Source organism: Limanda limanda, chromosome 1 (genome assembly GCF_963576545.1).
Source record: "Limanda limanda chromosome 1, fLimLim1.1, whole genome shotgun sequence".
Taxonomy (NCBI): Eukaryota; Metazoa; Chordata; class Actinopteri; order Pleuronectiformes; family Pleuronectidae; genus Limanda; species Limanda limanda.
In genome coordinates this window covers 40,488,027-40,500,094 of record NC_083636.1, presented here as the reverse complement: position 1 = coordinate 40,500,094, position 12,068 = coordinate 40,488,027, and the positions used below count along the sequence as shown (strand labels likewise).

Here is a 12,068-nt window from a genome sequence, read left to right as displayed (position 1 = left end):
TCGTATTTGCACCTGGACACACAAACGTAAATATAAAAAACAGAACATCTGTTTTAATCTTCTGACACGATCCAGAACTGATGTGAATTCTCACACTGTCACATCTGTCCAGTGATCAACAATCTGATTGAACTTAGTTCACAATTTCATTATCAGAACTAAACTTCATAATACAATTTCTAAATTTCTGTCCTGTTTGTTTTATTTACATTTTTAACTATTTAGCTGTTCATTTCATTGAGGAACTGTTGGTTAAATGTTGTCTGTGCATAAACTGAAAATATAATTTCTCAGGACGTGTTATTCTTTTTTCGGAAGGAAACTTTATTATTACTGTCAGCACGGAGTACTGTACATTTTGTGCAAATCTTCTGCTATAAATAAAGTTGTTTTAAAAGAAGAATACTGATTTTCTCTACACAGTGGTTCTCCTTTCCTAACTCCTTACAGCTTGTCCTTCACATCTGTCCATCTAAAATTGATATCGTAATTAATTAGATATTATGGATTTAAGTGTGGTAGTTTTAGTCTGTTTGATTGACACACTGACTCATGGATGGTTGACAGGTAGAGCTTCGGACGCATCAGACCAGAAAGTTTAAAATTTACCGTAGGAGCAATGGAGCTGTATTCACATAGGTTTTAGGAATACTCAGATTTTTCATTATATGTAGGTGGAGAAGGTTTTTTACCGCAACAGTTTTACTGTTAATTTGTTTGAATTAGTTTGGTGTTCAACGGGATTATGACTTGTTCTTTGGTAATAACAGACTCAGACAAGCTGATATCCAGTTTGTTTGGTGAGTAAACTCTTGTTTTCTTAATGTTGTACAGTTTTTATCTTTGCATGTATTTACTATGCACCCCAAATATTACTGTGTGATTGTAGGTGTTCTGACTGGAAAATGGGAAACCTGTGCACTAAATGCTCCTGCCATAGGTAGCTGGGGTCTTTCCTTCCTGCCAGTTGTCTTTCCAGGCTGTAACCAGGGGTCTCATTTATAAAAAAGTGGGTAGGATTCATACTAAAAGTGTACGTACGTACAAAACCCGGATAAAAAGATAATTCCGATTTATAAAACCGTGCGCACGCTCACCTGAACGCAATGTTCGCTTTATAAATCACAGTGCACCTGGAAACATTCGTACGTGGATCTTCCAAATCCGCCCTCCACACGCCCACTTTCAACCATAAATGTCAATGCAAAGCACGGCGTGAATATTAAATGATGCTGCTGCTGACCAATGGGTTTCCACCGTTAGTCCTGACCGAGTCAGGGCATCAAGCGATGTGAAGAGGAAGTGAAACTTTCTGACACTGACATCGAGGTGTCTGATAGTGGGGTGGAGAACGATTTTATGGGACAGCAGTGATGTCACTAATAAAGAAAATACACTGATACTCTGCCGCTGCTGTGTATAACACACTGTGTGAGATCAGAAACTGCTGAACCCTCGCTTCCTCCTCATCCTTCCATTTGCATGCACAGATCACGCAGAACCCCGCACCACTGTCACGGCAGTATTTATTTATTTATTTATTATGAGCATCGGACCGATTCCGTCACATCAGTGGATCCTTGCCTCCACTCTGGGATATTATTTGGAAAGTTCCTTGTAAGTGATCTCCAGTGCGCTCTGTGCGCCTGATGGCACAGTCCCGTTCACTGCAGTGATCTGATGATATACGCACAGTGTTAAAAGATATTATTAAAACCTATTAATGACTCGGCTCTGTAGCTCCGCGGTTAAATCGAATCTGAACGTAATTTGCTGTAAATTGTGTAATATATTTTAAAATTAAAAAGTTTGTGTGGAACAGATGTGTCGCGCGAGCAAAACTAAGCTGTTGGTTTTAATGTAAATGATGATTTGGATCAATAATCTGCTTCTGTTCACCACCTCACGTCTGCATCACCACTTTCCCGTCTCCAAAACGTTTGTACGCATGGGTAAGAAATTGCGTGGAAATACGCAAATTCTCCCGTAAAGTTTGTTTTTATAAATCCTAATGTTGGCGTGAGAAGTGGCGTACGCACGTTTCAGGCCCGTTTTGTGCGTACACAACGGTTATAAATGAGACCCCTGGTCTTTCCTTAGTTACAAGTTGCTCTCTCCACAACACTGGGTGATTCAGGATGATCAGTTCAATTTTAGCACTAGGTGATACAATCTCTTTGTAGATTGCATATACCTGAGATGACATGTTGGAATGAAGGTGCCAACTGAGGGTTTCCAGGAGGGTGTCATGATGGTACTTGTTTTATTTGGAGCATAGGACAAGGTGGACAATATCCCTTGTATTTTAGAAGGTCTACAGCACTATTTAAAATGCCAACCACAAGTTGATCTTGACAGATATTAGCGACCAGCCTTTCAGCCTTTTAATCACAATTACGTTACAAGCCCAATCTGAGGGTGCGCTGAGTATTCAAAAATCCCAAACCCGATTGTCTATTCAGTGAGACAGGGAGTGGGCGGAGAGATTCACCTGTCAGTGCACAGGGGAGGAGATTAGACAAGGGTAGGTAATATAATGGCTGGGTGTTTCTTTTCAAATCCCATAGTCTGAGACCATGCTGCCACACCAGTAATTTTGTTTTATATAACTTTGATATATATTTATATATATAACTGTGAGTATGCCTACATGAGATGCATCCTAATTTAATTTGTATCTGACCTAACAGATCGTGATATATTGTTCCTGAGCAGGCAGAATGATATAAAATAATAATTAAGTAATCTGTTGAAATATATAGGAGAAGTGCTTTATTTTGTTATTCTGTACTTAATTATATTTTCTATAAAAACAACCTGATGCAAACTTGAATGATTCCTTAAATCCATAAATATGTAAGAAAACTTATGTACCTTTGTTGTTATTCTTATTTATGGTGGACATGGAAAGATATTGATTTGAGTTTGTTTATTGTACAGAAATATGCATCGATTCTACCAGTCCTCTTTTCATCGACCTCAGCCAATAAATGGTTAAATGATTGATTTGATTTTGATTTGATTTGAAATGGCTCTTCGACCCTTGTGTGTGTTTAAATGTAATCTTTGCACTACTGAATCAAGTATAGAGTTAAAAGTATTTTTCACTGAGGTTATAGGTAAATCTGACTGGCTACTGGCTTGTATGGCAGTACTGGTACTGGAAACAGCTTTAAACAGCATTTCTTAAGAGCACATTTGTTATAATTTAGACCCAGCACACACACACACAGAAAAAAGTTGAGGAAAACAAATTCTATTATAACAATTGATTCCTTTCCTATTGAGTCAATATATAAGACCATTTACAGTACATCGCATTATTGTTGTGTGTGTCAGTGTTTTCTAAAGTTCCACTGTCATACTGGTGGTAAAGGAAGCAGTGTTTTCTCATGATGGCCTATGGATAGAGGCTGCGGCTGTTTGCCAGTCTTGTTGTCCTGGACTTCACACATCTGTAACTTCTGCCTGATGGCAGGAGTTTAAAGAGGCTGTGTTGTGGATGTGTGCTGTCCCTGGTGATGTTGCATGCACTTCTTATTACCCTGTTGTGATAAATGTCATCAAGTAAGTGGAAGGTTTCTCCTGAAAGGTGCTGGAAGGCCTTCTTGTCCTGGGCAGTGATCACTTTAGTCTCATAATATGAGAGGTGCAAAGCAACAGGAAGAAGAAGACTTGAGAACTGCACATTTTAGCTGCTTGTCACATTCTTGCTCTTACCTGCAGTGAGAAGACGCAGTGCAGGCAAAGTGCAACTATTACAATGGCCAGCAGCATGGCAGCCACGTTGCGAAAGTCACTCAATGACTCCACCAGGGGAATGCTCCCCACCTGCCAGTCGTAACAAAGCATGATGGGGGCAAGCAGCAACCCAGCATTAAATGACAGCAGGTAAGAGTAGGTCAAAATCCTGTAGAGAGGAAGCAAAGAGAGGATGGTGAGAACAAGGAAAAATGGTTGATGGTTTGTGGAGAGAAATGGTAGGGATAAAAAGGAAGTAAGAGAAGAATTGAAAAATAAAGAAAAATATAAGTTGATTTCACTTTATTGTTGTTGCATATATTTGAAGTTATGTTCTTTTTGAATTCTCAACACCAGCTGTCCTAAATGTTCTCTTCCTGTACGTGCCGTTGTATTCACAAGTTTCTACAGACATTTCCTTGAAGTTCATGTTTTATTTTTCACAATTTTTGCTTATTTTAAGAAACTTTAAAAAAGCACAGGTGTACTGGATAAACAAAGACCAACTTTTGAAAATGTCACTGCATATCGCTGATGACAATCACTCAAGGTGTAGATGCCTAAACACTGCAATATAACTTGAATATCTTTATTTATTTGACATCTCTGTAGAAATGTTTAATGTTTAAAATTAAAGGATTTCAGAGATGTATTTATGATTTAGTGTTTTTAGCATTCAATAAAATACAGCAGTGCAGACTATTGCAAATATTTGAATTATGATAACACTTATGGATACTATTAGGTTTCAATTTCAATTATAATTTTAAAACTAAATCAAATTTCTAGGACTGCAAAGCAGCACTGGGTGGGCCCGAGCACCCAGCCGATGCATTTTGAAGCGTTGCATGTGTTTTGCCTGAAAAAAAAAAAAATGACTGAGGAAATATTGACATAAAGAGCTGTTCAGGCTCCGACTCTGATCATGAGACAGAAGTTTGGTGGTGATAGGACAATGCACAGTGGAGTTATGACAACATTGTCTCCTTTGGTGAAGGATGAACCTTCGCCGTACCTCAATGTTTACACGGTTGGAGGAAATGTCCCAATTCTGAGAGAGAGAGAGACGTGACCTTTGCAAGACATAAAGATTCCTTTGATCTTTGACCACTGACTGCAAGAGTGGAGTTGTTTGTTTACGGCTCAGCATCAAAGGATTCATGGTCCATGTATGTTCGCGTAACAGAACATCGTGTTTTAATGGCGTAATCAAACTTTGACGGCATGCCACGGTCACACCGTGTGACGAAGAATTGATCTTTGGATAACTTTCTATCTCCATCTTGTTGTGATGACACTCATCTCAATTTGAAGTTGATCTGATGTAAGCCCTGGTACAAGTACCTCAAAGTAAAAATGTGGAATATGGCCAAAATGGTCATCAAATGCAATATAGCTGGCTTCCTGTTGTGTTTTTCAATTGCACCTAAAGACGTTTTTGTTTGTCTGGTCATGAAACACATGTGTATTGAATTTTGTGAAGATCGGTCAATGTGAACACGTTCCGGGGGTCTCGGGGGGCACTGTTGAGCCATTTTGCGACGCCCATTGAAAATTCCTCCAGAATACGTAAATTTTCACCACTTTCTAACTTTCTGCAAATTTTGGTAATAATTTGAGCATGTTAAAGCCCTCAAAAAGCCAATTCATTTGCCTGAATAATAATAATATTCAGGCCTCATCTGTCAGTGCCTGTCAGTGCTCGGGCCCTACTGAGTAACATACAGAGGATATTAATTGTAACATTAATTGACTTAGAAATGTCAATTATTAAAATTCACTCTTTATCTAAACCTTTATGTGTCTGGCAGTTTACCTGAGAAAACAATAAACAGGTGGTTGTAAAAAGTTAAAGGAATAGTTCCCTCGTCATGATATAAGCTCATGAACAAAAATGTATAAGCCTAAAGTTCCGCTGATATCTTCCTAGGAGTTAGACTCACAGACTGACTAACCACTTCTGGTGAATTTTCGGGCTAAAAATACGGTGTAAATGACCTCATTTCAAATCGATTGCGGACACTTGGATGACCCAACACAAGCCTGATGGAGGTACATTGTGTTTTTTCTCTAATTATATTATGTCTGAAAAATTACTCACCATTGACTTCAATTGTACTGGATTCTGCTGCAACAAAGTTTATCCCTGAAACTCCAGAAGTGTATTGTGGACACTTCACCCACCCCTAGTGGTACAGTGGAGAGTAGATAATGAGTGCCCTTTCATTTTTCAGTGATCTATCCCTTTAATATCTTAAAATTAGGGAAAGAAATAGGAGGAATGGCACTCCCATGTCTGAGAAATTATTTCTATGCCTCTAGACAAACTATGCTCCTCTACTGTACTAGTGTAAAACCACATAGAAGGAAATATAATTTTCAAATTAAGAATGTGGCATAAGGTAGTTTAGGTTATGTTTTCAGATGGTGTGCCTACAATACATAATTCTTCCAATAAAAGGAGATAAACGATCTGAAACCCGGTTTAGGACTTTATATATATATATATATATATATATACACACTACTGTTCAAAAGTTTGGGGTCGCTTAGAAATTTCCTTATTTTTCAAAGAAAAGCACTGTTTTTTTCAATGAAGATAACATTAAATTAATCAGAAATACACTCTATACATTGTTAATGTGGTAAATGATTATTCTAGGTGGAAACATCTGGTTTTTAATGAAATATCTACATCGGTGTATAGAGGCCCATTTCCAGCAACTATCACTCCAGTGTTCTAATGGTACACTGTGTTTGCTAATCGCCTTAGAAAACTAATGGATGATTAGAAAACCCTTGAAAACACTGAAAAAGCTGAAAACTGTTTAGCTGGTGAGAAAACTGGCCTTCCTTTGAGCTAGTTGAGTATCTGGAGCATCACATTTGTGGGTTTGATTATACTCTCAAAATGGCCAGAAAAAGAGAACTTTCATGTGAAACTCGCCAGTCTATTCTTGTTCTAAAAAATTAAGGCTATCCAATGCGCGAAATTGCGAGGAAACTGAAAATTTCCTACAACGGTGTGTACTACTCCCCTCAGAGAACAGCACAAACAGGCTCTAACCAGAGTAGAAAGAGAAGTGGGAGGCCCCGGTGCACAACTCAGCAAGAAGACAAGTATATTAGAGTCTCTAGTTTGAGAAATAGATGCCTCACAGGTCCTTAACTGGCAGCTTCTTTAAATGGTACCCGCAAAACGCCAGTGTCAACGTCTACAGTGAAGAGGCAACTCCGGGATACTGGCCTTCTAGGCAGAGTGGCAAAGAAAAAGCCATATCTGAGAATGGCCAATAAAAAGAAAAGATTGATATGGGCAAAAGAACACAGACATTGGACAGAGGAAGATTAGAAAAAAGTCTTATGGACAGACAAATCAAAGTTTGAGGTGTTGGATCACACAGAAGAACATTTGTGAGACGCAGAATAGGTGAAAAGATGCTGGAGGGGTGCTTGACACAATCTGTCAAGCATGGTGGTAGGTAATGTGATGGTCTGGGGCTGCTTTGGTGCTGGTAAATTGGGAGATTTGTACAAGGTAAAAGGGATTTCAAATATATCACTACATTTTGCAACGCCATGCCATACCCTGTGGACAGCGCTTGATTGGAGCCAATTTCCTCCTACAACAGGACAATGACCCAAAGCACACCTCCAAATAATGCAAGAACTATTTAGGGAAGAAGCAGGCAGCTGGTATGCTGTCTGTAATGGAATGGCCAGCGCAGTCACCAGATCTCAACCCCATTGCCTATATTTTCTATTCATTTTGCATCTCATTTGATAAATCAAAGTGTGAGTTTTCATGGAAAACAGGAATTGTCTGGGTGACCCCAAACTTTTGAACGGTAGATATATGTATCTTTCATTCATGCACAAAAATGAACTGCTAGTGTTCAACACTTGTAGGAAAAACGTGGCCTACAGTAGTATGACTTCTTGATATACCTTCAAATGTGAGTTATTATTATCTCCTTCAGAAGTGCAGACTGCTAAACAGTAGATTTTATTTTTTATATTAAGGAAGAAAGGCAAAGATAGACTAAAAGGGACCAATGAGGCTTGTCGAGAAATTTGCAATTTTCACTGATCCTCAACCAATTCCATGGATTGGAGAGAACCTTTCTGGAAAGATATCCAAGAATCCAACTTACTATATACAGTGCCCTGTTTTAATGTGTGTTGTAATTTGGCAGTAAACAAATACTTTTTTATTTAATTGAACAATAGAAGGCGTACAGCAATCCCAGAGGCTTGACACATCCACACTTATATGTTTCAGATTTGAAACACCAATTTAAAATTCATTCAACGCCTACTTCTGGTGTATATGCATGCTAGAGACATTGACCTGGTAAGCATGTGAGGGGAGAAGGAGGCGGGGTTGTCCTGTTCAGAGAAGAGAGGCATGGATCCTCCCATCAGCCACAGCCTGACTGACATGATGAGCACCACCTGAAAGAGGGAGAATGGAGGGAAAATGTCTCAGCATGGAGTATTATCACTGCATGGAAAGAAGAATTAATCAGTTAGTGCCCCTGTAAATTTCTATGGAAGTTCAGGTTAACGACAGTAATTCCTGCCACAGGAATCAACAGGCAGCACAGAAAACTGCTAGGAACTGCCGGGAACTGTCGTGGGGTTACAGTTTTGGGCAGTTTTACTACAAGCCTGAGAAGCTTGGCAATTGACCTCCCTGGTCCTAGGTATATGAGTGCTTCGATATGTAAATACAAAACTTTGATCTTAACAAATGCAAATCAGGATAGTTTCACTCAGTGGTGCAGAGGAAACACCTTTTTCTAACAGGTACTGACTCCCTTTTAAGAAAATCTCTCCTATAAATACATAAGGCTTAGTACAATTATAGAATCATAAATTGTGCTTGAATAGATTTGCCTTATATAGAGATAAGTATAATATAGTGCTGCTCGATTATGGAAAAAATCATAATCACGATTATTTTGGACAATGTGGAAATCACGATAATTCAAACGATTATTAATATGTGCCCTTATACTGAAGTCTATGCTTTTATTATTTAAATGACTGGAGCGTGCGCAATAAAGTGAATCACTTCCGGTTCAGGTAAACACCGATGACGGCTGGGTGTCTTATTCCTCCGTGAAACCAGGATATCGGTGCCCGGTTATTCAAACCATTAATAATGGCAACGCTACCACTCTCCCAAAAAACACTTTTTAACTGAGAACAACTCGCCTTCTTCACTTTACAGCTGCTTGAGACTGAGCGCCAGTCAGTTGGGCCGCATTGAATGCTTTGGGGGAAGGACTGATTTGCGCATGTGCATCTCTTTCGAAAAAATGCCAAATAATCGTTCCAACTCGATCATAGTAGTTTGGAGATCGTTTGACCCCTTAATCGAAAATAAGATTAATTGCACAGCCCTAGTATAAAATAATGAGTGTAATCAGTGATACAATTTTCAGGGTACATCTGATGATACAGCTAAGAGATGTCTTTCTACTGACAACAAAACACTTTGCTTCACATAAAGCATATCAGTTGTGTCATTGCATGACAAAGTCCCAAACATATGTCCTCCCAAACTACTGGGAAATACTCAGCACCATATGCACATGTCCATAGCATACTAAGCTGTTGACTCTGCTGAAATTGCCTCATGATTTGGAATACAATTGTCCTATTGCTGTAAACTTTCTCAGTATTCCAAAACACTCAACACTTTTATCCAAAGCGACTTACAACCAGTGCATTCAACTATGAGGGTACAAACAGTACATAACCTTAATACCAGAAAGATAGTTATAATTGCTGCTTCAAAGTGAAAAGGTCAGTTGTGAAGTTTTACTCTGAAAACATCACACTCAGATTGTGAATACGTCCATTCCTGAAGATGCCACGTCAGTCGTTAATGTCAATCACAGCCTCGTGAATGAATGAAGAGTCTGTCTCCCGCAGTCAAGAAACTCCGGGCTGTTGTTTTTGGGTGGTTCGATAAATGACTCTGTTGCTGAAGTCACCACGACACTGTTTCCCTGGAGGAGAGGATGACTGCATTGGAAAGCAAAGCCGCGGGCCAAGTAGGGTATTGCAGACGTCCTTCACCCCAGACACTCTTCCCATCTCTTCCTGGGGAATTCCGAGGTGTTACAAGGCCAGATGGGATATGTAACCCCTTCTGGGAACTTAGGGTTTCCTCTTGGTTGGGGGTGAATGGTAAACCTGTCCATCTCATGCTGGCATGAGATAGACAGGTTTGGCTCAGGTTTGGCCAGGTGATGGCTCGCATCCAATTCGCTTCACGCTTGGCTAAAAATTCAGATTCACTGGAGGTCACACCTCTAAAGAGTCAAGACAACCACATTGTCTTTTGACCACATTATTTTTTTTTCTCAAGTGAAGGCAATACGCTTCCAAAGGAACCCACAACCACTTGAAACATTTTTGATTTTGAGCACATGCTCGTGAGTGAACGTCACTCACGTTCATTCTTGAAATCATCGCATCAGGCCATCATGAAATACCAGGAGCGAGAGAAAATGTCTGTGTGTGGTCCCAAACAGCACAGACACACACACACACACACACAGGCCCCGGGGCTCCGCCCCTACTCTCTTGCTTACAGATACACACAGTGTGATCAGAGCTCGTTCACGCAAGCAGCCGGTCAGTGACTTTGTTAAAGAACAGTGGAAACAGTGAAAGTACAGAGTTTCTCTCAAGTAACAGCTTCTCCGTGATCAGAGCAGAAGCTGCAGTTGGTTTATACCCAGCTGGAGTTTCTTTGTCCTCCTCCACTCTGACATGCTCTCACTATAACTAATAAACACGCATCACTAGTTATCAGGACCTGATCAGTACATGAAGTAACTTAGTGTTTGTTTGATTTGGTCTAGAGTTTATGAGACCGCATTTAAACATCATGAAAAATTTGTTAAAATGAGCGGAGCAACACGCAGACATGATCCAACACCATCGATTCATAACCAAACACATGACCACATGTTTGTCACCTAAATCATCCCAATAAAAAATGGAACAAATGAACGTGAACTAGTTCATTTTAATCTGCATGAACTTAACTCTGAACTAGTTCATTTTAAGGTTGAACTGGCAATGAACACTGAAAATAACTATATATAAAACTTTATAAGCTGTGCTATCAAATACGTTTTGCGCCTCCACACAAATTGTATTTGGTGGAAGAGAGGGCAAATGGCTCTTTTGATAATAAAGGTTGCCGACCCCTGGTCTAGAAGGATGGAAAACCATATGTTTATCAAAGTAGAAATCCATCTAATACTTGTCCAACAGTAATGTGGTGTTTGGTAGCTCAGTGACCAAAACATGTAAAATTAACTGAATGGTACTTTTTAATGTAAAAGAAAAAAAGTACTCACATATCCAGAGATAAGGCAGGCTCTTTTGACGAAGGGGCTGCAGATGTAAAGGAGGTTGCCTGGTCTGGAGCTATACAGGTGACTGAAGGAAAAAAACAAATAGAAGGTTGGTCAGTCTGCAACTAAAAAAATAAATATAATAAATGATAATACTAAAAGTAATTGATTGATAAGCAAGAGTAAGATTAGTGGCATGCATGAAAACATCTCAACAATACTTTGTGCTTCACATAGGAAAATATATTGCCTATATCTTAGTCCTGGAGCCCATAAAAAACTTGGATAAGGCCTACTTCTAAAGGCCAACTCTTGAGGAAAACTAAAACTCTGGTGACTGCAGTTTGGTAAGCTACCCCAACTAATGTGGCCACTCATAGTACTTAACGTTCCACAAACAGGAGTTGAGAATATGGAGAGAATGATAAGCTCAGAATAATATAATGGCCTACGAGTCCCACGATGTCTGAGCAACATTAGCCTTTATGGACAAGGCAACCTTGAGCTGCCTATTCCAAGGTATACATCTATACAACCTTTTCTTAAAAGGATGGATATGGACACCAAAAGAAGCAACTCAACAGGCAAAGGTTGTATTCCAGTATGCTGACATTGTGGGCCACGTTCAAGAAGGAAGAGGAGATTTGGGTCTATGCCAGAGTAGAACAGTTGCATCTTGAGTTCCGTCTGCCAGCTATGCTCTGCTCGAGCTGTCCTCATACACAACCTCACTGGTTGTAAGATTGAATCTCTCCCAAGATAGGTACTTATGGAGACACAACCAAGTACTGAAATGTCTGGTAGCCATTGTCTTCAAGCACAGTTCAGAGGACACCATTTGTTCGATAAGAGGACAGAAAGGGTTTCCTCCACTGACCAAGGGCCTCATTTATGACTATTGTTTATGAACAAAACCGGGTCTGAAAGATGTGCACGTCACTTATA

General features: G+C 39.6%; 1 protein-coding gene across 1 annotated transcript in view; it reads right to left on the bottom strand.

Moving 5' to 3' along the window:
* The window catches only part of tmtc1 (transmembrane O-mannosyltransferase targeting cadherins 1), a 70,587-nt gene that overhangs the window by 34,825 nt on the left and 23,694 nt on the right, over positions 1-12,068 (bottom strand). Inside the window, exons 4-6 of the mRNA XM_061075801.1 lie at positions 11,127-11,208; positions 8,093-8,196; positions 3,721-3,910 (exon numbers count right to left, since the gene is read on the bottom strand). Of these exons, the coding sequence (XP_060931784.1) occupies positions 3,721-3,910; positions 8,093-8,196; positions 11,127-11,208 (376 nt within the window). The remainder of the gene's footprint in view (positions 1-3,720; positions 3,911-8,092; positions 8,197-11,126; positions 11,209-12,068) is intronic.